General features: G+C 40.1%; 2 protein-coding genes across 8 annotated transcripts in view; one reads left to right on the forward strand and one right to left on the reverse strand.

Moving 5' to 3' along the window:
- Positions 1-971: 971 nt before the first annotated feature.
- Positions 972-10,001, reverse strand: RPS7 (ribosomal protein S7). Of its 5 annotated transcripts, none has more exons than XM_007424689.4 (7): positions 9,873-10,001; positions 8,536-8,617; positions 8,042-8,113; positions 6,919-7,062; positions 6,596-6,660; positions 3,094-3,244; positions 972-1,093 (listed from the first exon to the last, which is right to left on the reverse strand). In XM_007424689.4, exons 2-7 carry the CDS (start codon positions 8,608-8,610, stop codon positions 1,016-1,018), a joined length of 585 nt encoding a protein of 194 aa, XP_007424751.1. In that variant the 5' UTR covers positions 8,611-8,617; positions 9,873-10,001; the 3' UTR covers positions 972-1,015. The 5 variants fall into 5 exon arrangements, with proteins under 5 accessions (XP_007424751.1, XP_087992690.1, XP_025020197.1 ...); XM_088136564.1 differs by having other exon boundaries at positions 9,869-9,921; XM_025164429.2 differs by lacking the exon at positions 9,873-10,001 and adding an exon at positions 9,842-9,869.
- Positions 10,002-12,365: 2,364 nt separating this feature from the next.
- RNASEH1 (ribonuclease H1) overlaps positions 12,366-26,041 on the forward strand; it is a 30,047-nt gene continuing 16,371 nt past the window's right edge. Inside the window, exons 1-6 of one of the 3 annotated variants that reach the window (XM_025164428.2) lie at positions 12,366-12,640; positions 14,097-14,218; positions 16,785-16,979; positions 21,180-21,279; positions 22,285-22,339; positions 25,068-25,152. In XM_025164428.2, the coding sequence (XP_025020196.1) occupies positions 12,516-12,640; positions 14,097-14,218; positions 16,785-16,979; positions 21,180-21,279; positions 22,285-22,339; positions 25,068-25,152 (682 nt within the window). In that variant the 5' untranslated portion in view covers positions 12,366-12,515. The remainder of the gene's footprint in view (positions 12,641-14,096; positions 14,219-16,784; positions 16,980-21,179; positions 21,280-22,284; positions 22,340-25,067; positions 25,153-26,041) is intronic. The other 2 variants (XR_003084311.2, XM_007424691.4) reach the window with 2 other exon arrangements.

The following is a 26,041-nucleotide window of genomic DNA, read 5'->3' on the forward strand; positions in this document are numbered from 1 at the left end:
GATCATGTTTAGAATTGAGGCCAAACAGTTCAATCTTGGTTTCATCAGACCAGAGAATCTTGTTCCTCACAGTCTGAGAGTCCTTCAGGTGCTTTTTTGCAAACTCCAAGCAAGCTTTCCTTTGTTTTGCACTGAGGAGAGGCTTCCGTCTAGCCACTCTGCCAGAAAGCCCAGATCGGTGGAGGGCTGCAGTGGTTGTCCTTCTGGAACTTTGTCCCATCGCCACACAGGATCTCTGGAGCTCTGTCAGTGACCATCGGGTTCTTGGTTACCTCTCTGAGGCTCTTCTCCCCCGATTGCTCAGTTTGGCCAGGCAATCAGCTCTTGGAAGAGTCCTGGTTGTGCCAAACGTCTTCCATTTGAGAATGATGGAGGCCACCATGCTCTTGGGAACCTTCAGTGCAGCAGAAATTTTTTTGTAGCCTTCCCCAGATCTGTGCCTTGCAATAATCCTGTCTCTGAGCTCTGCAGGCAGTTCCTTTGACCTCATGGCTTTTGCTCTGATACAGTATACATTGTCAGCTGTGAGGCCTTCCATAGAGAGGTGTGCGCCTTTCCAAATCATGTCCAATCCATTTAATTTACCACAGGTGGACTCCAATCAAGGTGTAGAAACAGCTCAGCAATGATCAAGAGGCACCTGAGCTCAATTCCAAGTGTTGTTGCAAATGGTCTGAATACTTATGCCAATGTGATATTTCAGTTTTTCCTTTTTAATAAATTTACAGACATTTCAAAAATTCTGTTTTCACTTTGTCATTATGGGGTCCCGAGTGTAGATTAATGAGGGGAAAAAAATGAATTTGAACTATTGTAGTATTGGGCTGCAACATAACAAAATTGAAAAAAGTGAAGGGGGTCTGAATATTTTCCGAATGCACTGTATGTCATCTTTTCATTGACAACTAAATCTGTAGAGATTTTACTCTTAGTGGTTTAATTTCTTTAAAAAAGCATGACATTCAGAGATATGAAGAATTAACTCTTTTATTCATTCATATATAGTTTTTGCACTTTACAGCTGAAATTCTGGAAATTCAAACACAACATCTTTGCCCGTCAGCTTCTTGTATACACCAGAAAATGTTTCAACCTGCAAACAGAATAATCAAACATCAGTAAACATAGGAAGTATAAGGTGTAAGGATTTTTCAGTAAAATATCAGTCAACTCTGGAATTACAGGAATATATATGGTATTACCAGATAAAATTTTTAAAAGCTTACAACCACCCTCTACAATACTCTAAGATTAAACCGTACATCAAGGAATGTTTATAGGAACAACACATTTGGCACTTAAGACAAAAGTAAGCCATGGCAGGTGGCAGCACTGAATCAATCTTGACTATAGAGATCAGAGAGGCCAACCTGGTGAACCACCAGGAAGCCTCAGGGAAGTCAGCTGGACCATGCAATAAAATAACAAACAAGGAGAGCTGAAATAACAAGCTACTTCCATAACTTGCCAATAAAACAATGTGTCTACGTATTCACTAGGAGGTTGTCTTTATCTCTAAACACTGTTAATATTTTCAAATAAGGAAGCCAATGAGTGTTGACTATTCAAGCTGGTAATTGAAAACACCTAACTTATATCTCAGAGTATTAACAGTCATACAGAAAATCAGGATAACTGAAGACAGGATAAAGCAGAATTTCTCTTCCTTTTTCTATCAATTCAAGCTTCATCCTATGCATAACTGTTGCAGAAGTTTAATGACCTAATTGGGGGAAGTGTGCACTATAAACAAATATCCATTAAAATAGAGACTATTTTTATATCCATTAACATAGAGACTACTTATGGACTACTCACCCATCTCATTACACAAATATGGCAGATTATGTACAGAGGATGTTTGTTATTTGCAGTAGTCATGTTCTATAAAGTTGCTGTGAACAATGAATTAGCGAATACTGAACCCTCCGATCGAAATGTGGGTATCAGGCGACTCAATTTTTTCACCACTCTGCATATCCATGAATGATCGCAAAAGTGCCCCAAGTATTAATTTTGCAGTTATAAATTTTAGTGAGTAGGCGAATTTGCAAATATGGAATCCGCAAATGAGAATCGACTTTAATTTATATATGGTCATTACACAACATAAATTAAGTCATTTACATGTCATCGTTGCACAAATGTCATCATTGTGCAAATTATGTTAACCTAAGTTTCATGTGAAGTGTGAAAGTTCTCAGAAGCAAACAGCTAAATCAGGTTGTTACTAAAACAATGAATAGATAAAAACTATCTCCTGCCCAAAAGAGAATTGTGTCCAGCTCTTCATGTGAAATTTGAAAACTGATTATTATAAATGGAACTTATACTCAACCCTCAGCCATTATTGGAATTCCTTTGTAATAGCTTGTTAGCTTTTCCGCAATAAATTATCAGAAATTCTTGGATTATTGTGTCCATGTTTAATTAGTTTTGCCTCAGCCTGCCAAGTTAGTTGCAATCTGCCTGACATGAAGTCCATTACAATGAGATCCATTAAATTGAGGTTTTACTGTATATCTGAAAGTCAACTTTTTCAGCAATCCAGGAACGGACAGTTCTGGAAAACTCTAGAATGTTCTCTTTCCTTCCAGATTATATTATTCTGGGGGAAGTGGATTTTCTATATGTAAATTTTGTAAACCAAAAGCATTTCAAGGTGTTCGGGACATACCATTCTGAATAAAATAGACCTGTTTCAGGGCTAAACTAATGGCATTGTTTGGAGGATGTTTGGCAGAAAATTAAACATTCCAGAATTCTCCAGAAGGACCTGTTCCTAAATTATGATTCCATACATCCCTACAACACAGGCATGCCATAAAGTACCCTCAATCCTTACCCATCTTAAATAATGCTTTTTATTGTGTCTTTTTTACCAAAAAAACCCTGACACTTGCAAGCACAAGGCACCATCTTTCGGTTTAATCACAGGACCAAGGGGACATTAAACTCTGTCCTTTGATCATTTACCAAGTTTTGGTTTTCAAACGTATCAGCTTCAGCAAATGATCTACTGAAGCCTGCTTTATGCCATTTTCTAAAGTTTATCTAAGTAAAGGCCAACCTCTTCTTCCAACTATTCCTTACCTTGTGTTCAACATTGTTCTGTTGCGCTTTATCTAAATGGACCTTTATAAGCCGGCTGCCATCCAGTTTTACGCGGATTCTCTTGCCCACAATTTCACTGGGGAAAACCAAGTCTTCAAGAATAGCATCATGCACTGCAGTAAGTGTACGGCTAAACAGAAGAGAATCAAATACTTACTACTTTCAATTTTATACAACTTCTACTACGGAATTATTCGGTTTATAAATGAAAACTGGATATTTCTATGGAATGTTTTAAATTAGACATTCTGCTTCAACAATGACGCTGCATTATCCAAAGAGTAAGATTAAATTTACCAAATTTTTAAGTAGCCATAACATTTTAGTGAAACAATTGGCTATTCTTGTCCATGACTCATAACATTAGCGCCATCTCTCTTAATATTTCGCAAATCCCTCAAGACCTGGCTATGTGATCAGGCCTGGGGCTCCCAGGGGACCGGGGAGATTTTACGATGGCCCCCTTATTAATTTTATCCCCTCCTGTTTTGTGTGTTTTTACTCTTTTTTATATGTAGTTGTTTTTATGTATTTATTTTTTTAATTGTTGTACACCACCCAGAGTCACCTTGTGTGAGATGGGCGGCTATATAAATACGATAAATAAAATAAATTACCACTGTAACAAAACAGAATGTGCTAAGCAGAACACAGAAAACAACGAGTTATACTTTTCTCTCAGAAAATAGCACCAGCTAGCCTTGCTTGAAAGTGCTGCTTTCAAAGACATCATGAAATTACAAGTGAAGTCTCCAGGATCAGGATCCAAATGGCTAAATTTACATGGAATAATAAACCATAATTCTATAGAATATTAGCTTAAAATGCATGAAGGCTCTTGGAACAAATAGGGCTACTTCCATCCAGAGTGGTTAAAAGAAACTTAATGTATTGCGTCGCCTAAAACTGAACTGATGGCTCAAGACTAAATACTACTTAACATCTTACCAATAAATTTGGCTTATAAACAACGCAACAAGCCATTTACCTCAGTTCAGGCAGAACTCTTAAGTTCTTATTTTCTAAACAGTTTGGTTGCTTCAACCTGCAGGAGGATCATCACTGCTTTGTAGAACTGTGTGGAGAATATACAGGTAGTCCTCGCTTACCGACCATTCATTCAGCAACTGTTCGAAATTACAACAGCACTGAAAAAATGGACTTATGACCCGCGCCCAAAGATACAGCCGTTGCAGCATCCTGGCCATCATGTGATCAAAATTCGGGCACTTGGCACTGGCCCACCCGCACTTATGACTGCAGGGGCACTGCCAACTCCCCACACCCGCCTATCTACTCCCCCACCTATGCCCTTTTGGCTGCCCTGCACAGCAGCACTTGTCGGCAGTAGCGCTGGGGCTGGGACTGAAGTAGCTGCCCAAGGCCTTCAGCAGTCTCAGCCAGCTGCCACCCCTCCAGGCCTTGACTTCAGCCCCAGCGCAGCTGCTGCCACTGAGAAACGCTGCCTCAAGCCCCACGCTGCTGGCCTTTGCCGCCCTGCACTGTTCCCCAAGCCGCACCTCTCATTCCTTCCCTAAAGCCATCGTCCAGTTCCTTCCCCAAGCCAGCTTCCCATTCCTTCCCCAAGCCGTACCTCTTGTTCCTTCCCTAAAGCCGGGGTCCCATTCTTGCAAGACCTGGGGAAGACCAGGTTTCCGAGGGATTGCGAGTGTGGGAAGCTGGCTTGCAGAAGGCATGGGATGCATGGTTTGGGGAAGGAACGAGGCAGAGCTTGGGGATGGAATGGGATGCTGACTTGCAAAAGGTATGGGATGCGCGGCTTGGGGAAGGAACGGAATGGCTTTAGGGAAGGAACCAGAGGTGTGGCTTCGGGAACAGTGCAAGACGGTAAAGGCCAGCGGTGTGGGGCTTGAGGCACCATTTCTGAGTGGTAGCAGTGGCACTGGGGCTGAAGCTGAGGCCTGGGGGCAATGGCAGCTGGCTGAGACTGCTAAAGGCCTCAGGCCTTGACTTCAGCCCCAACCCTGGTGCTGAGTGCTACTGTGCCGGGTGACCAAAAGGGCATAGTGGGGGGGAGATAGGTGGTTGGGGGGAGTTGCAGTGCCCCTGCAGTCATAAGTGCTGCTGGCCAGACTGTGGCTTTGCGCTGCACTGCAGTGCCCAACTCGTGCGTGGCCTGCACTGGGCCTCCCCCACCCCCCAGGCACCTCCAACCTCCTTACCTGGGACTCCATCCACTTAATGACCCGCAATTCTCACTTAACAATGGCAGCCAGAAGTGCTGGGATTGCAGTTGCTAAGTGAAGCAGTCACATAATTCACTTAACGTCCACTACTTAGTGACCTAATTCTGGTCCCAATTGTAGTTGTTAAGCAACGACTACCTGTATATTTGTACTGCTGCTAAACAGAAGGTCCTAAGAGCAAAATGATAATACAGCCCTGTTTGCCTAGACATGAAGTTCAAGTCAGCTCTGCATTTTCCACACAATAGACTTGAAAAGTTGTAATGTGTAGTATCCATACTGTGTTAACATAAAAGGCAGAGATGTAACATATAAGCAAAAATAACAATTTCTCAGAACGGCCAATGAATTGAACTATTTTATCTAACCTTGCAACTTCCAGGTTTTCTTGATTACTACTCTTGTCCCCAATCAGACGGCAATTAGTCTGGGGATTGTTGATTCTGGAAGTTCATCTAGAGCTTGCCAGGATGAGGACTAAGGCATACAATCCCCAGAGACTCAATTTCAGCACTAACCCACCTTATGTAAAAATCAGAGGGCGTGGAACGTAAGAAAGGAATATTGTACCTAATAATTTTAAGTAGAAGCTGCCAAACAGCACTTCAAGCAACTATAAAAAAGGTTTTTTTAAAAAATGGTCAAATTTTGTCAAAGGACTAAATTCTGCAAGACTTTAGTGTTTCTTGATTGAGGCCCTGCAAGCTTTCAGATGGTTTCAGCCATTGTTTAAAAAATTATTTTGAGAAATTTCCAAATGATGCTTGCCAATCCCCAGTTTAAGATATAACATAAAAATGTGTAAGCACACAACAAACTGCCTTTGCTCACTTCCCCCTACACCATACTGATCTGCTCTAGAGAGCCAGTCAACCACATGGAGCAGAGAGCAGTCAATAATAGCAACTTCTGGTGGCAGCTTCCTTTCCGTCAGTGGACAAATAAAAATTGATATACCTTCTAAAATAATTAGAGATGTTCATCTAATCCAGTACTATTTTCTCCAAATGGCAACAGATTTCTAATGGCTTAGGCAGACGCCTTTACCATTATCTCGGATCCTTGCACAACTGAAATTATAGATTAAACCTAGCACGTCCCTGCATGAAAACCATGTGCTACAGTCATTTAGCTATAGACCATTCACATTGAGATCCAACGAATAGCCAAATAAAATCATACTGTTGCCATTAAACCTGTGAACTTGCAAATGGCATGGAAGGATTTGAACACAATTGTACCAAAATATGTTTGTTTTATTTCAAAACCATTACCTCCTGGGACGCTTCTGCTTGTTTTTTGTGCGGCTTTTTCTTGTTGGCTTGGGTAAAATTCTCCTCTGTTAAAATAAGACAGCATTACCCCTATAAGCATATTTCTTAAACAATGTAGACAGATCCCTTTACAGCAAATGAGATTTGTTTCTGGTGAGCCTAAGGCAGGCTTTCGGCACAACACAAGGCATTCACAATTGAAAGGAGGACTCAGTTCTAGCACTAGATGTGTAGGCTACCGATTTTTTAAGTGAACTGATCATCTTCATGAACCTCTCAGTTTTTAAAATCCAAAGGTTCCGATATTTATGACAGACACCTACCTGAGCAATGAAGACCACATGTTTTCCACTGAATTTCTTCTCCAGTTCACGAACTAGCCGCACCTGAATCTTCTGAAAAGATTTCAGCTGAGGAACTGGTACAAAAATGATGATTGCTTTTCTACCACCACCCACTTCAATCTCCTAAACAAAAACAGAAATGGGGGTGAACATGATTTACATTTTAAAATATAACCTAGCATTTTATTCCCATAACCACAAAAGACACAAAGGTATCTTAATTCTTGGAATGTCTGCAGGCAAAACTGTAATCTACGCATCATATACTCTTGTGTACCAAGTTCTGAGTATCAGTAAATTCAGCTCTTGTAGAAATTCCTATAGAAAGTTCTAGACAAAACTTTTGACTCCATCGTTGATCAAATCCAGCACAATGAAAATAATAATTTTACATCTTGTTTTACAGACAAGGGAATTACATTTATTACTACATTTTATATTAATAGTGTATTACCTGGTAACTAGGTTTTTTTTAAAGTTTTTGAATGCATTTTAATTGGTACATGCAGCTGAAATGTGCAAGTCTTCATGTTGTTGGTGCAAAAATTACACCCAGTAAGAAAGTGAATGAGCGAACTTTTGATTTCCACAAAAGTTTTTAAAGTTTAGATATGTAACCAATTATACTGATTGCAAGTCAAAGGCATTCTAAGTACCCTCTATAATTTTGTGTTTGCAGTAACTGTATCCAAGGAGTTTTAGGAACATGCAGAAGACTCCCCTAAGAAGCTTTTTATTTTGAACACAAAACTTTCTGTTTCAACTAAACTCCCGTATTCTATCTGGGCAGACTCACGTGAAGATCACTTCATAGAATGCCTACATTGGAGTCTATTCAAGGCTATAGCAATTTCCAAGTCTCAGTGATAATAGATCAATGGTATGGAAGGGGAGACTACAAAATTAAACAGTAGGAGTTATATCTGGTTATACTGGAAGTTTACTGTTCTCTTGCATCCTACTCAAACTTCAGGGATCTTTTGGGTCCAAAGGGCAAAATGAAGTTCTTGGAGTAAACTTAACATGTTATATGAATTACATTACATAAAATACTGCATACGTACAAAATATATGATCCCAACCAAAGCTTACATCATATTACCTTTGCTGCTGTAATATTCAGTTCTCGCAGCTGAGCCTTTAAGTCAGAATTCATCTCCAACTCCAAGAGAGCCTTAAGAGAGCATTATTATTATTTAGATTTATAGGTTGCCTTTCTGCTTTGGATGTTTTACTTTTGGCAAATAATTATATTTGTCATGGACCTATGGTATTTTGATTAAAATACTTAGATGAGCTACAGATTCGGCTAAAAGGTCTGGAAGCTATCCTAGAAGCAATTAGCCCAGGTTCCTCTTAAATACACCTCAAATACATAAAGTGACTTCCATTTCCATTTAAAATGATCTTTCAACCACAAAATCCTTACTAAACTTTCCAACTGCACAGTGTTTATTTGGTATACAAATGTTTATCACAAAATAATCATTACAAATCCCTAACTATAACCAGCTCAGTAGTAACATTTTAAAGCTGCTCTTATTTCCTTCAGCCTAAAAATTTCAACTAATTTTATCAAACAAAAAGGGCACATACCTGGGAGATGCCAGACTCAAATTCATCTGGCTTTTCGCCATTGGGCTTCACAATCTTTGCACTCGAACTGAACATGGCCTTTCTACATTAAAAAAAAACAAAAACCCTCAGTACAGAATACAAAATGTCCTTCACAATAGTTAAGGAAAAGTAAATGTTGGTTCTATGTGATTATTTTTTAGCTAGTCCTGCAGATTTTAATCTATAACACAAATGAATGTGTAGAAATACCAAACAAAGCAGTAAAGCATTTAAGGACATAATAGGAGCTAGTAAAAGAAAATCTAAGTTCAACCAACTGCTTGACAATAATTTCTGAATTATAGTTTTCATATTTATAACAGCTTACAAGAGTAGGCTACCTCATAAGGCTATTGTATATGGCCAATACAAGTTGCAAAGCATTTGATACCCTTAATTATGCACAGCCCTTTACACATATAAATCACAGTGCTGGATTAACAGCATCTTCTTGCTCAGAACAGAGTTACTGTAAAATATCCCACACATACAAGGTGGTCAAGATACAATATCCTTTCCAAATATACTCTAAAAACAGATTGGGTAAGGCTGTGCTGGTCAATGACCAAAATAAAGATTTTGATGTGACTGGATAACGCATGAATACTACAGCAGCTTTCTAAAGAATCCCGAACAGTGGGATAGAATGTGCTATATAGAAGAACCTTAGCTTCAAACAGTCCCCCCGTTATTATTCAGTATTTGGAAAATGCAAGATAGGAAAGATGACGATTAACCCCGTGCTAAACTCAAAGGCCTGTAGCAAAGTTGGCTGATTTGCATCAGCATCTCACCAGAGCACGTATGCTGAAGCTGGCAAGTTTATCCACCATGTGCCATCATGAGGGCAAGAAGAGCCATTTTCTATTAAATAAACATCGCTGAGAGAGAATGGGTGGGGGGAAAACAGTTTCTTTTGCAGAGAACTATGCCACAGAAGTAATGCTGCTGGGATCCCAATGGGAGGCTGAATCAACAAACTCAGGAGTGCAAGAAGCGCGTGGACCCGGAAGCCGTGGCACATTTGGGATCTACTAAGCCCAAAGTACCATTAAAATACAAAATCAAGCTTTTTTATGGTTCTTCTCCCTCTTCCTCCCTCCCAGGTTTTTTTTCCTAGCGCCCCCCCCCCACACAAGACCAAGCTCCTTTCCTGCCCCAGGCAGCCATCGGGCACTAAGAAAGGGCGAATCGGACGCATCCCGAGACGCTCGGGCCAGAAAAGCAGATTTCCGCCAACAAGACATAATATCACTAGACCCTCCAAGGAAAAACACATCGTCACCTCCCGCCAGGCCCAAGTCGCTCATACCAACCGCTTTCGGTGCCGGCCTAGAAAAAGGAAGAGTTCTCGCGAGAACACCGCTCATCCCCGGCGTGGAAAACCTTGACTCCGCCCCCTTATTCTCCAAAAGGCTCAATAGGAAGCCTAGAAGGCAGAAGACTTCCGCCCTCGCGAAGTTTTCTAGCGAGAGTGAACTCTGGGCAGAAGGTAATCTGGCCGCTTGGGCAAAAGTCTGGCCGTGACCGCTTTAAAAAAAAAAGGGAGGGAAGCGAGTACTGGTTTTAAGCTGGTTGTCATATCCACAAATACATACGCATTACCTTTTTAGATCTTTAATCTATATTACAGCCATACTTTTATTAGCCCCTTTAAAATCACAACTTGCAAACTTCAGTTATTCATCTAATGTTCTTTCTTAAGCACGACAAAAAACAAATTGAAGAAGGGGGAAATTGGAGTACTTGGTTGGAACTGGAACCTTAACATGGAATGTGAAAAGAGGCTTTCTTTCTTTCCTTCCTTTTGCTTTCGAGCCTGGTGACTGTCTGGGCAAGTGCCTGAAGTTTTCTTGAGAAGATTTCAGAAGTAGTTTCCCCTTGCCTTCTTCCTAGGATTGAGAGTGACTGAGCCAAAGTCCCCAGCTGGCTTTGTGCCTCAGGCAGGACTAGAACTCAGCCTGCCAGTTTCTGGCCTGGCGCCTTAACCACTACAGGAACATTCAAATCCTAGTCCATCTAGTGCTAAGAGGGCTTGGTTTTGCCTTGTATTCTAATGCTACTGAGGAAAAAAATAGCCATTTTTTAAAATTAGAAAATGCAGCTGTAAGAGTGGCTTTTTCCTAACTATTTTCAAATTTGTTTAGCTGAGAGCAAATGTGTGTGAGATGAAAATTGAATTTTGTAACAATGGAGACTATACATAGGGTTAAATTGTTAGGTTTTTATGTTTGTGAAGATTCTGTCATCCAGGTGGAATTGTCTGGAGGTTGAGTCATGGCAACCTCCAGACTGTTAGGTTTTTAGTGTTCTCTGACCTTGATTTTCTTCTTGCAGACATTTCATTATCAGACTTGGTAACATCTGATAGGACAAGCTGCTATATATAAACAGCCATCAACCCCACTTCTCAGTGGCAGAACACTGGTAAGAAGAAAACCAACCTCCGAACACAAGAACCCAACAAACCTGGGGGTTTATTATTCTGATGTTTTTATTTTTGGATGCTATTTTCTTATTTCGTTTTGATGATGTGTTGTATGCTTTTTATAGTTACTTATAATGCTTTAAACTTTGAAGCTTTGTTAGCTGCCCAGAGTTGCTTGGATGAGATGGGTGGCTGTATAAATTGAATAAAACAAACAAATCCAACATTGCTATAAGCTCCTCTTGCATGGTAACATTATACAGGTTGCTTGTCAGCTTTCAGAGGTGCTGGGTTTGAAGTCAAGGAATCTGCTTTAGTTCAAAAATTAGTTTCTAAGTGTAATCATTCTTTTCCTTCCATTTGCAAAGAGCCATGGACAGGGAAGAGAGGAAATAAGTCATCTTGCCGAAGAAACAATATACACTGCAAAAAAACCAAAAAGTATTCATATTACAGCAGTGCCAACTTAGGTCACCAAATAGTATTGTCCAGTATTCCAGAACACTTCATTAGAATCCTATGTAATTGCTGGCCTCCTTGTATTTCCCTTCTCCCAGTAACTTCTTTATATCTGTGCATAACTTTTAAAGGGAATTTCTCATTAAAACTTCCCCACGTGAAAGATTGCACAACTACATAGGTTCACAATTCAGAGATATGTCATCTTTACTTGGAGCTTTTTGGAAAAAGAGGTCTGTTAGGGAGGTTTTAACTTACTCCTTGTCAATTTGTAACAAGTTGTTGACAACACTTCTATCACAAATTATAGAAGATACCAACTTGATCAGTCTCTATTCAAAAGTATTTAGGAACCAGACTAGTGCAGCCTAAGCCTTGGAAATAAATCTTGCCTCTTAAAAGTGAACTCACTCCCCACTAATTGTTGTAATGTCAATTTATATCTATCACGCCTAAAAAAGAAAACACCGGTCGAGGTCAGCTACAGTTTTATTGCAGCTCAGAAGTAAACCGTGCTGAATTTAATGCAGATCAGACGCTTATCATTTCGGCCTACGAGTATCAGAGTGAAATGAGCGTCACTTTCCCGCCTTCAAGACGAACGCGGAAAGGTCGCGCATGCGCACACGCAAAGCTCGCTTGAGTAGTTCCACTCTTTCGGAGGCAGAAATCGGGGGTAGAGTAGGCAAAACCCTGCGTTAGCGCTTGCGCAGAAACTACTTTCGTTCTCCAGAGCGACTTAAACTTTCATAGACGGGTCATGGAGACGAAGAAGCAGAGCATCCTTCCGGTTTCCACTTGAACGCCGCTCTGGGTTGCGCCTTCCTGCCGAGACGTCAACTATCTCAGTTAATACGCTACTCACAGCCACGTGAGTTCCGCTTGAGAACCGGAAGTGTTACTCTCCATTGTTTGCATCTCCGGTTCGGTATCCCACCGCGACGTCCCCTTCACGGCGCCCGATTATTTCGTTATCCGGAAGTGTGGATCCTGGATTCGGTCGAGCCCGAGAGTGAGACGGGGAGGCGGCGGTCGGGCAGATGGGAGGGGGCGGGAAGAGGCGGGGTTAGTTATGTTGCGCCGGATCCTGGCTCTGCTCGTTCATCCATTTTTGCCCCCCAATTCTGAAGTCCTCGGTAGAGGTGGCATGTTCTATGCGGTGCGGAGAGGCAGGAAAATTGGAGTGTATCCCACTTGGTGAGTAGCTGCCCGTCTTTCTCCCACTCCGTAATGTTTCAGACTCTCATCCCTTTAAAGCAAGAATCCTTAATTGCAACTCCTGTCGAAGTTTTACTTTTTCCCTTCTTTTTATGTTCCGAACAGCCCTGTACGGTAGGATAAGCTGCGAAGTAGAGTTCAGCCAGCTGAGGGACTTGGAGGAGGTAGCCTTGATTCTGGGTCTTAAAGGCTCTTAAACTATATTTAAGAATTATTTATTTATGCATACTGTTCTGCAAAGTGTCATGGGTCATTGAAATATAACAGTTGCAACTTACTATGTATGTATTTATTTATATAGCTCCCCGTCTCACAGAGCGTGACTCTGGGTGGTGTACAATAAAAAGCAAGTAACAAAAAGAAATTAACAATTAAAAAGCATTCTACAATTAAAAACACTGATCAGGATTACTAGTAACAGAGTAGTAGAGAGATTTATTATTATAGGCAATACAGCCATCTTTCTAATTCACCACTTCCTTGAGATCCCCAAACCTGTTTATACAACCATGTTTATTTATTCATTCAGTCAATCAGTTTGTATGGCTGCCCATCTCAGCAAGTGACTCTGGGCAGTGAGGCATAAAAGCAATGGATCTCTTAAGGAAAATGGAGAAGATGAGAGGCTGTTAAGTAGATGTTAGTTGCTGTTAAGATTGAATTTTAAAAACAAAGCAAAGTCATTTATTCCCATGTTCAAATACTCACTGAGCTATTAAGTTCACCAGGTAGTTTGGAATTAATCATATATTTCAATCTTACTTAACCTTACAAAGATGTTGTGGTGATAGTTAGCAAGGAGAAGATGGTATTCTCACCTTTGAGCTTTTAAAAAGAAATATAAATAAAGATTTACATGGAAATTATTGCAACTAAGTTTACTGAGATTCAGTTTCAAGGAAATATGTTTTTGCACTCTGAAGATGTCATCTTGTACAAATTTATTCAGAAATAGTTGAGTTGAATTCATTAATACACCAAATGTGTACATACGATTGCAAGTCTGAGAGCTCATAAATAGACTTTTTTGGGCTATTTGCACAAATACTTTTATGGGAGGGAAGAAGAAATGGGCCAATATGCAGCTTTAAAAGCTGGAAATTGTCTTCTAGGGCTTCCCCACCTCTATCACATTCCTTCCTTTTTTCATGCTGAATGATCTGTTGCTTTCCGGCATAGATTGTGACTTGAACTGTAAAATTAAGCAAATCTATAGAAGAAATTTCTCCAGTTCTGTCTTCACTTCACATAGTTCTAAAAATTTTTTCGACTCTCTTTATGTAAATTTCCCTAAATTAACTTACTTTAGAATCTAAGCCAGTATATTCTTCACTTAAAGGAAATCTGAAAGGAAGCTAAGATTTCCCATGTAGAGAATTTCTGGGGTTGTAATCTAAACATCATGGCCTCTCTTTTTATCACTGCATTTTGACAGGCAGGAATGTAAAGAACAAGTTGATAAATATCAACATGCCAGCTTCAAAAAGTTTGCAACAGAGAAAGCAGCCTGGGCTTTTATAAATGAAGAGTCAACAGAATCATCCATTTCTTCAACAGGTAAACTCTTTAGAAAAAATTGTCACATAGCAGAAATATAGAAATAGCTTTCTGATAATTAATGAGAGTGTGCTAGATGTAATGAAAAGTAACTAGGATGAGCTGTGTATTCAAATGAAATTCAGAACTCCAGTGAGCTGGTTGCATCTCCAGAAAATAATTTCAACTGTATTTACTTCCAGATGTAGGTATGCTGGCTGTTATTTTAATTCAAATCAATCGTTACTGCTGTCATTAATCAATCTTAAAATTATCTTGCTTTTTAAAGTAGAATTGATGGGCAGGATTTTAATACTGTAGTAAAAATAAAAAGTTATAGTTGAACAAATAAGGCAAGGCAAGGATTTTTAAAATCATGCCATGCTTTCCTGTAGATAAAGTGGTCTGAAAAATGTAATGTTACAATGATAATTTTCCTCTGCTTAATGAGGAATACAAGTGCTTGCATTCAGATAAATTACTTGTATCTTTTGGGACCTGGGCAAAGGGGGATGCATTGTAGGCACTATGAAGTTGATTGATTGATTTAATTTGATCTATATAGCCACCCATCTTAGTACATGACTCTGAGTGGCTCACAACATTAAAACAGATAAAAATATATGCAAATACAAAATAAACAAGAAAAACACACAGCAGCTGGAGAAGTTAGGATAATGTAGACAAGTATGGAGATGGCTTTGAAGAAGAACAGCTGTTGTGTAAGCATCAGCTTATGTCAGATGGGAGGATGAGATGGAGGGAAAAAAATTAAAATTGACCTACATTTATTGTCTTTGGTATAAGGAGAGAGAGAGAGAATCTCTGTCAGGCTTTAAAGATTCTCTTATTGCACCATATACCAATAAAGCTCTAGTAGTTTATGTGCTGTTTATTTCCTAAGGTGGTCTACCTCAAAGGGCTGACAATATGCCCATTGAACCATGGCATTTTTTGAGAAAACAAGTAATCAGGCAGCAAGTCTGACAAATCTGTATTTATAAAAGCCTAAGGTTTGAGATTTTTTATTTAATAGAGAAGGTTCTTCTTCTATCTCAGACACCAAAGACAGAGCCAATAAGAAAGGGATAATTCTACCTCTTCTAGACTTGCCTTCATATGTGTCAAGTGTGGGCAACATTTCCCATTACTCTAAAATCTGGACCTTTTCTAATGAAGTTTATTTTATGGTTGTTATTAGTAATGTGCAAGATCTGAACACCATAAAGAAGCTGAGAAATAACCTTAGCAAGAAAGATCTTGCAATCACCTACTCAGCAGCCTTTCCTAAGAAGATTGGATGAAAATGGATGGGTGCTGGATTCTGCTAGGTCAAGCAGTAGTTTCTTGAGGAGAGGCTGGACCACTACCTCCCTCAGAGCTGGTAGAACCACCCCCTCTCTCAGAGATGTGTTCACTGCTGTATGGACCCAACCACATGTCATCTTTGTGGGGCTTGTCCAACCAAGAGGCATGGACCTAAAATGCAAGTGGTCACATAGTCCCAAGGACTGTATCTACTCCTTCAGGACTAACAGGCTCACATTCTTCCCAGATAACAGGGCTAGACCATGCCTTAGTCATCTCCATGGGACCTACATAGCTGGCATCCATTTCAGAGTGATTCTGAGCGACTTTATACAACAGATGTGTAAAATAGTCCTCATAATGGCGTTGCAGATACTTCCTTAGTCCCTCCTTACCCAGGATGACTGAGTCAATAAGACCACTGGCTGGTAATCTGTTGATGCAGTAAGAGTGGATTACTATGAGGTAATCCTTAACAAAGCCTCTTTCTCTTTCTCGGTCAGACTTGCTCTTTGTCTTCCACAAACAGCACTCTTGGCATCTCTACCACCATTTCATCTCTCAAAGCTCCTCCAAAAACCAAGGGGCTCTCCAGGCTCCACAAGCAGCAAGAATCATTTAATCTTATTTAATTAATCTTTAAAGGCATCCATGCTTTTTAGCCTTCCATCATCATTGGCATCTCCAACCATTCGTACAGTATTTTCTGTTGCTTAGCAGATGTAAAACACACAGAAGCATGTTCTTGGGTAATGAATAAAATTCCTCCTCTTTCTACCAGACTAATGCAATAGTATAAATGTGGCACCAAAACTAAGTAGATTAAGTATTGTTCTAGTGATGGAGTTGCTTGCACTGTGTACTATACTATCTTCTGATATTAGTGTTCAAACCATTGTTGGTAGTCAAATCCTATCTTTTAGTTAGAAGTTAGATATGCAAAAAACCACATATTTCTCCTATTAGATATGAAGACTATCTCTGTTATCCTTTACCTTTTGATTAATGAATGGATAAAGAGAAAGGATTATCTCTTACTATTGTACATGTGAATTATTTTTCTTAAAGTTATTCTATATTTTAAATGATTTTTTTTTTAGATTTGTAAATTTGATGAGGCTTGCACAGACATTAAACAAGAAAAGTTTCATGCGAAAAGAGTTTTGGATCTGTGAGTTAAACTGGTTAAAATGTTTGTGTGAGGAACTCCAGTGAGATTCTTGGACATGAGCGTTACACTTTCAATTTGATATTTGTATAACTTTGTTTTTTCTCTAAGGCCTTGGTGATACACCTGAAAAGCAGAAAAGTAATAGCCATTGGAGTAACCAGGCTACATCTGAATCAAATTATACAAGATCATACAAAAGACCATATGAAGAGCTTTCAGAGAACAAGCTTACAAATAAGCGTGTAAAATATACAGAAGTCCCTTATACTCCTTCAGAAAATAAGAATGAATTCTTATATATAGGTAACTCCTCTCTTTCTGCAAATTATTATAGTGCCTTTGAATCTGTTTTATATGATTTTTCTCTTGGTGAAAGAACTTTATGTCCTTCCTTTTACAGCAGTTTGGTTCTGGTGTATTGCTTCTATGCCAAATAACTATAAGAGGTGCAAAAATTTGGGGTTCAAATGCTGCAAGTGCTATAAGTATCTAAAATGGATACGGTGGAAGATGGAAGAAACAAAGCTAGCAAAGGATCAAAACAAGCAAATAAGGGGCATCATTTCCTTAACCATGACTGTTGGGAATGGGAGCAAAATGAAAGGCTTTGGGGGGAAAATAGGCTTTGAAAACGGATTTAAGGAGAAGAAATTTCATCCAATTATGAATTTACACATTGATTCTTTTCCAACAGTGGAGTGAAGTTATCCAAAGCTGGATTGTGCCTTTCTTCTGCTCTAGCAGGCATGACAAAAGCCATAGGGGAGAGGAGTCCTCTGAGCTACTTTTCCAGTACTGCCTGCTCTATTCACAGGTTGCTTAGACATTCCTACTTTCCATTTCCCTTCTTGCCTAGTACTGTATGGTCTCTGAGGGATCGGACAAGACAGCACCAATACTGGAGTCTTCAGACAAGCATTCCAGAGGCTGGGATCACCATCCTTGGGGCTCTGTCATTCACTCAAGCTATTTTTGCAGGAGATCTGACCATCTACCTACAGGTGAAACTCGAAAAATTAGAATATCGTGCAAATGTTCGTTTATGTCAGTATGGCAACTCAAAAGGTGAAACCAATATATGAGATAGACGCATTACATGCAAAGCGAGATATGTTAAGCCTTACTTTGGTATAATTGTGATGATTATGGCGTACAGCTTATGAAAACCCCAAATTCAGAATCTCAGAAAATTAGAATATTACATGACATCTATAACACAAGGATTGGGAATAGAACAATATCGGACCTCTGCAAAGTATAAGCATGCATATGTACTCAGTACTTGGTTTGGGCCCCTTTTGCAGCAATGACTGCCGCAATGCGGTGTGGCATGGATGCTATCAGCCTGTGGCACTGCTGAGGTGTTATGGAAGACCAGGATGCTTCAATAGCGGCCTTCAGCTCCACTGCATTGTTCGGTCTCATGTCCCTCATCTTTCTCTTGGCAATGCCCCATAGATTCTCTATGGGGTTCAGGTCAGGCGAGTTTGCTGGCCAATCAAGCACAGTAATCCCATGGTCATTGAACCAGGTTTTGGTACTTTTGGCAGTGTGGGCAGGTGCCAAGTCCTGCTGGAAAATGAAGTCAGCATCCCCATAAAGCTCGTCTGCGGAAGGAAGCATGAAGTGCTCCAAAATCTCCTGGTAGACGGCTGCATTGACCCTGGACTTAATGAAGCACAGTGGACCAACACCAGCAGATGACATGGCTCCCCAAATCAACACAGACTGTGGAAACTTCACACTGGACTTCAAGCATCGTGCATTGTGTGCCCCTCTATTCTTCCTCTAGACTCTGGGTCCTTGGTTCCCAAATGAGATGCAAAAGTTGCTCTCATCAGAAAAGAGGACTTTGGACCACTGGGCAACAGACCAGTTCTTTTTTTCTGTAGCCCAGGTAAGACGCTTCTGACGTCGTTTGTTGTTCAGGAGCGGCTTGACAAGAGGAATACAACATTTGAAGCCCATGTCCAGGATCCGTCTGTGTGTGGTGGCTCTTGATGCACTAACTCCAGCCTCAGTCCACTCCTTGTGAAAGTCCCCAACACTTTTGAATGGCCTTTTCCTGACAATCCTCTCCAGGCTGCAGTCATCCCTGCTGCTTGTGCACCTTCTTCTACCACACTTTTCCCTTCCACATAACCTATTGAGGTGCTTTGATACAGCACTTTGGGAACATCCAACTTCTTTTGCAATTACCTTTTGGGGCTTTCCCTCCTTATGGAGGGTGTCAATGATGATTTTCTGCACAACTGTCAGGTCAGCAGTCTTTCCCATGACTATGATTCCTACTGAACCAGCCTGAGAGGCCATTTAAAGGCTCAGGAACCCTTTGCAGGTGTTATGGATTCATTAGCTGATTATAGTGGGACACTTTGAGCCTAGAATATTGAACCTTTTCACACTATTCTAATTTTCTGAGATTGTGAATTTGGGGTTTTCATAAGCTGTACGCCATAGACATCACAATTATACCAAAGTAAGGCTTGACATATCTCACTTTGCATGTAATGCGTCTATCTCATATATTGGTTTCACCTTTTGAGTTGCCTTACTAACATAAATGAACATTTGCACGATATTCTAATTTTTCGAGTTTCACCTGTAGGTGCTTCTCCCTTTATAAAGCCCCAGATTCATCTTACATCTGTGGAAGGCCTGAATTGACAGATGTCTGCCATGTGATGCCATTCTGTGTGTCATATCAGGCATGCTTGTGGGAAGCTGAGGATAAGAGTGAATGGTCCCATGGAATGAAGAGCTGCTGATTCCTCCTCCATTAGAGATGGGGTTGATCCTCCTAACACATGGAGTTTTGCCACTGGGTTTAGGCAAATAATAATTCTTCTCTCCATATGGTCCCCTCACTTCTTCCTCTCCCCTGGTTCCTTAGCATGCTTGCCAGACCATAACCTAATATGTTTTCACCACATATGTGATCTTACCAGGGATCAGTAGTTTTCACTGACTTTGCTACCTCCATCATTCATAGATTTCACTCCTGAAATCTTCATGTGGCTTTTAAGGCATTGGTTACTACTCCAATGGCTTTATAAAGTGTTCCTTAGGTTTCTGTCCTGCAAAGTAGCTTTCTTATTGCTTCAATCTGATATGTTCTGGAACTAGTGACTCTATCAGTTTGCAGTAAGCAATTTGTTTTTTCTGAATTCTGTGAGAATTTAAACTAATCCAACATTTATGTCTGAAACCAATGTTTCATCAGTTGCAGTTGTGGCTTCCTTTACTTGCCCTCATCTGGTGTAGGAGACTAGAGAAAGACTGGCGTAAGCTATACAAAAACTTTTGGCATTCATATTAACTATAAACAACATCTACACACTATTCAAAAGAGACAATAAAAAGGAAAACAAAAGACCAGAACATCTCCTCACCAGCAATCATCACCCAGATAAGCAGAGATTAACACCAAGATTATCACCAAATGTACAATCAAGCAGTAAACAATACCCTAATTAAGGAACTACCAGAGGGGGAAAAAATAAAACCCACACTCCCACCAACACTGGCAGGGCATGCCACTATATATAAACAGCAAGCCCCATTCCATTCTAGCTCTGAAGATGTTACCTAGCCTGGTAATGAAATGTTTGCAAGAAAACCAAGCTCAGAGAACCCCAAGGACTCCATTTCAAATTTACTGCTGGGGTACAGAGTGTCTACTATAACCATCTTGGAATCGATCCAGCCTCCAGAGCTTGCTGTGAATGTCAACCTGCTGCTCTTCCAGCAAGAATCATGGTCCATTCCACTAGAGTGCAGCCATTACTAACAGTGTTCCTCTTTTAGATACTTGTAATCATGTAATCACCTAGCTGTATGATCCATTTTCTCTTCCTTTTACATTGCAAATCTTGGCTAATGTTATCTTAAGGAAGGTTTTTCAATTTACACCACAGGGTGCTGTGCTGGGTGTAAGTTCCTACTTGATTGAAACCACCCTGTTTAGTCCCAGCTGCAGACACCATCCTCCACTGTTTGAAATTGGAACCACGGAGATCCTTTTCCTACTGTGGATGGAGGGTTACTCAGTGTTCCCTTGATGAGATTTTCTCTGAACATGGAGATCTTGCTTTTTTCTGGTCTTGGAGCTCTCATTTTAATTGTTGTTCCCATCCTTCTATAAGGATAGCAAGGAATATTTGATCTTGCTTGCTGCAGGAAGGAGAACCCAGCTTTAGATACCTTCCTCCAGTGTATAAAAGAATATTTCTGGTAATTCCAGTGTGTCTATTCCCCCAGAATTATTTGTTCAGTGTTGGCAATTTATTAACTACAGTTTTCAATTTTGAGTTCCATTATATAGTTTGCTTAGATAATACAAAAGTTATACAGTTTTGCTAAAAATTGCTAAATATTGTATATCATATTCCAAAGTAGATTTATTATCTGTATTTAAATGCAGTTTCTAGAAACAACAGTCTATTTAAATTGTTTAGGAAATTTGACATTACATTCTGTTCTAATGCAAATTTGCTTTTATAGGAGATTACACAGTTGTTTATACAGATGGATGTTGTTCAGGTAATGGACGCCATAAAGCACGTGCTGGAACAGGTGTATATTGGGGACCTGGTCATCCTCTGTAAGTCAGCTGTTTTTCTTTATATCTGCTAGGAGAGATTTTGGCAGGCATCATGTGTGATCTTCACTATAGCTTTACAAATATATCATGCATAATGAACTCTGAAGAGGAGTGGATATAATGTTCACATAGGGAGGCTGAGAGGATGTTTGGACAACCTTTTAAATAGCATTTGATTCATGACTGGTCACTACGAAACTTTGAGCCAAATTGGCAATGCAGTTTTCAGAGGGAAGGAGCAAATCAAATAAAACCTGTCCAAAGCAGGTCATGGCCCCACCCGCTCTTGAAGTGCAAACATTACCATGCCATGCAAAGCATAATGTACTCCTCAAACCAACAGAAGTTCTGCATCTTACCAGCTGCCATTCATTTAACTATTGGCTACAGACCATGCCATATATGCAACCATTTTATCTATGCCCAAGTTATTAGTATGTAAGACAGGTGAGTTTAGCTGGTCCTTGTTTAATGAACACTTGTTCAGTGACAGCTTGAAGTTACAACAGTGCTGAATGAGGGGACTTACGACCGGTCCTTGAAGTTGCAGCCATCATAGCACCCCTGCAGTCACGTGATCGCAATTTGGGTACTTGGCAACCAGCCCACATTTATGATGGTTGCAGCATCCTGCGGTCATGTAGTCACCATTTGTGACCTTCCCTGCTTCCCACAAGCAGAGTCAGTGGGGAAGCCAGCAGGAGGTTGCAAGTCATGGTCACATGACATCTCGCTTAATGACTGCATGTGATTCACTTAACGATGGCAACAGAACTGCCATTGTAAGTTGGCATGGTCATGTGGTTTTTCGATTTATGGTCACTTGGCAATGGAGCTGCCAGTCCTAATTACTGTTGTTAAGTGAGGACTATGTGTATCGAAGTGTATTGAAGGAATTCTATACTTTAGTCTAAGGTACCTTTTATATTGTACCTAGTTTTGTATGGAATCACATTTTGACTTAATGCTGTTTTCAGTAATTTTACTGTATGTTGTCCTCCACAGAAATAATAGTGAAAGACTTGATGGACGGCAAACAAATCAAAGGGCTGAAATACATGTAAGCAGTGACTGAATTAATGTGAAACTTGTGCAACAAGGCCATGTTCAATTTATTTAATTTTGCTAGGAATGTAGTCTGATATTTGTTCATCTACAAGGAATTGATCAGCACTACTATAAAATGGAAAGCTTCGCTATTCATGTCCGCCATACCAGTAGTCCTCACTTAACGACCACTCATTCAGTGACTGAAGTTATGATGGTGCTGAACGAGTGGTACTTATAACTGGTCCTCACACTTAACCATTGTTGCAGTGTCCCCATGGTCATGTGATCAAAATTCTGGCACTTGGCAACCAGCCCACATTTCCGACCGTCGCAGCATCCCGCTGACACGATTACCATTTGTGACCTTCTCTGCCAGCCTCTGACAAGCAAAGTTAACGGGGAAGCTGGCAGGAAGTCACAAAATATGATAATGTGAAGTCCTTGCTTAGTGACCCACGCAGTCTTCGCTTAACAACTGCTGTGAAAATGCCATCTTAAGTCGTCGCAGTCACATAGGGTCCTCACTTAATGATCGCGTTGCTCAGCAATGAAGTTTCCAGTCCCAATTAGGTTCGTTAAGTGAAGACTACCTGTATATTATTGGAGCATTTCCTGCCAGGCTTCAGTATTTTGCTTTTATGCCAATCTGGAGTGTATAGTGCCATTTCAACTCCAAGGGATCTGAATGATGCAGATAATCTTGATCCGTTTTATTCTGGTTTTGGGCAGTTTTTGCCAAGAACTAAAAGTTAACATGAATATGTTCCTCTTGGCTTTAGAGTGCTTGTTAGCTTTCAGTACCATTGATTGTGGCATATTTCTGAGCTATCTGGGTAGGATGCAAGTTGGAGTTACTTGTTTACAGTGGCTGTGGTCTTTCTGGATTGGTAATGCTGGGGAAGGATTCTTATTTGTTCAATGAGTGTTGTCTTGTGGATCCTGTCCTCAGGATCCTGTCTTATTCTCAGACTTGTATCTAATATTGCTGGATAAAATTATTCATAGGGTTTTGCAGTGTGATGCAGTTTTTATGGAAGTTACCCAACTCTTACCCTTTGCACTGACTGGCAGTTTTTCAAATATTGTAGTGGTGTCTGATGTGGTAGTAATGGATTTAATGGGGCCAAACAAGTTAAACTGTGTTTTTTACTGGATAGTGGTGCTTTTCATTAGTCCAAAGGCAGACAGAAGATTGTATTCAGTCTTTCACTGAGTGGGTTTATTCTAGAAACTCCAGCTCATAGTCTTGGTATACTTCTTAAACCTTCACTCCTTTATTTAATATCCATGAGAGGTTCCCAAGAAAGAAGAGCTTTATTAAGGTAAATATTTACAGGAGTAAACACGCAAGGCTCCCTGGGACAGACACCAGTATGTATGTATGCAATGTTCTGCCATGGCATGTCTATACCAGAGGGCGGGTTTGTAAAGCTTTTATACCTAACACACTGAGCATTCATTGATCATGGTACCAAACAGACTGTCAATTAAAAATGTGTGAGAAACTAGCTTATCAGCTTGTGAAAAGCCTTTCCTGTGAACTCCTCAGTATCTCTGCATCTGGCATGACTCCCCAGGTATATTCCCAGGCCATGCTATGCTCTACATCTACTATTTATACTAAAAGTTCAATATGGTGTTAGCTTGGTTCAGGGTATATGCTAGTGTGACGGTGAAGTTGTCTTTGGAGATATCAGAGCTGGCCATGAGGAAGAGTGACATATTGGATTATTGAAATATTTTCAGTTGGCAGCTGCCATTGAAAAGTACCCAACAATTTCAGCTGGTCCAGAATGTCATGCCCAGGCTGTTGGCTGGGCCTCAGTGCCAGAGAGCACAAGCTATCTTTGTAAGCAAAATTCAGAGGGCTGGTTTTCTCCTATAAAATCAAATGCAACATGGGATTGGGCTGTTTGAAACACCACATCCCAGGCTTTAATGGTCCTGGGAATCATCCTTCAGCCCTGCCATCATGAGAGGTAAGATAGGTAAAAACATGAGAAAGGACATTTTCAATGGCTGCTCCCAGGCTTTAGGGTTTCCTGCCCAGGGAGGTCTCACGGATCCTGTCGCTTACAATTGTGCAGTGCTTCAGAGTCAAAGGAAAAAAAGGTATGGATATGCAACTATAGCACTTGTCTACAACCCCTTCAGTCAGCAGCATCTTTTCCCGGGATCACATAGCTGCCTTTCGCAGCTGCTGCACAATTCCTAAAACAAGATGCAGATCATTTAAGAGAGTTACAAACAGGTGCTTCAAGGCCCCTTTTTGCTTCATATCCAAAATACTACCTTTGCTTTTCGACAAGCATTCAAAAAACGTTTTTATTCAGGCAGGCCCTGGGATGGGAATTTTGCCTCAGGAGTTTTCATGTTTCAGGTACGATCTGTTCCACTGATGTGTTTATTGTCACTGAAATAAAACTACAGTATCTTGAACTGAGAGGAATTGTGATAGTCACATGAACATTCATTTCACCCATCTACAGCAAGAAAATTCATGGCTAGTCACCCAGGATGATGTGTAAGCCAATGAAATATTCATAAGTAAACTCAGTAGTTGTCATGGTAAATAGTCAGACATGGTTTACATCCTTCAAAGGGAACTTGCACATATCTGTAGATGAAGTGTCCTGTACTGCAATTGAATGGCAGCGATGTTGTGTGTTACAGTCCTAAAACTAAATACTTGCTCAGCTTTCTCACTCCTGAAGTATGTTCTCTAAATTTCTCTTCAGGCAGCTTGCAAAGCAATAGAACAAGCAAAGAGTCAAAATATCACAAAACTGGCGATCTATACTGACAGCAAATTCACCATTAATGGTAAGCATTTCAGTTGCTGAGTAGTAGTTGCAAGGTGAAATAGCCTTCTTTAATGATTACAGATTGCAGAAGGCATACATTGTCTTACCGAACATGGTTGACATACATTAAACCCATTTTTTCTGCAACTAAGAATGTGAGATTATTTTTTCCCCTTTGCTTTTATTTATTTATTTTTTTTAAAGGGCATCAACAGACCTGGAGAGAAAGAATATATAATATTCTTGCAAGGATCTGGGGTCTGAAATGCTATGGTTGATTGCCCTGATGAAATTTTCTGTCTGATGTCATACTTGATGAGAGGGAGAGCACTTGCTGTGTGCCTTTCTACATTTGGACAAAGATGATGGCATATGTGCAAAACTACTGAAATCCCTTGTATAGCATGTTCCAATGACCTGCACCGCTTGCTCAAGCAGACCCATGGCCTCCGTTACATGTATTTAAAACGTACAGCTCTTCTTCCTGCACAAAAGAAGTCGGCAAAGTGAGATGGCAGATTCTAGTAAAATTTATGAAACATATTTTATAGTTTTGCAAGAATCCACTATTCCCAGGACATTTAATGTGGTGCCTGTAAGCAAGTACATGGCTCTGCTTCTAAACACAGCATTAAATCTTTACCTTCCAGAGTAGAATTGATCAGTCTTTGCATAGTGTAACCAGAGAGCTGGTTCATAAGCAGAAAGCAAAGACATATCATCAATATATTTCCATCATAAAAGAGTCATAGTTTTTAGCTACTTCCCATGGTTTAGTTCTTCATGTAATGTTAAATACCAATTTTTGGTATATAAATAAAAACCATATCCACCTCTTTAAACTGTATGGCTCTATCCAAAACTATATTAACAGATTTCTGAATATTATACCAAAATGGAACAGTAGT

The sequence above is a fragment of the Python bivittatus genome, unplaced genomic scaffold, assembly GCF_059951505.1.
Source record: "Python bivittatus isolate LINGU-HERP-01145 unplaced genomic scaffold, Pbiv_v1 ctg000020_np1212, whole genome shotgun sequence".
In the NCBI taxonomy this organism is placed as follows: Eukaryota; Metazoa; Chordata; class Lepidosauria; order Squamata; family Pythonidae; genus Python; species Python bivittatus.

Coding starts and splice junctions, on each gene's coding strand:
- RPS7 (XM_007424689.4), bottom strand. CDS start 8,610: ATGTTCAGTTCGAGTGCAAAGATTGTGAAGCCCAATGGCGAAAAGCCA. Junction 8,114..8,535: donor TTGAGTCTGGCATCTCCCAG/GTATGTGCCCTT, acceptor TGCTCTCTTAAG/GCTCTCTTGGAGTTGGAGAT. Junction 6,661..6,918: donor ATGTGGTCTTCATTGCTCAG/GTAGGTGTCTGT, acceptor TTATTTTAACAG/AGGAGAATTTTACCCAAGCC.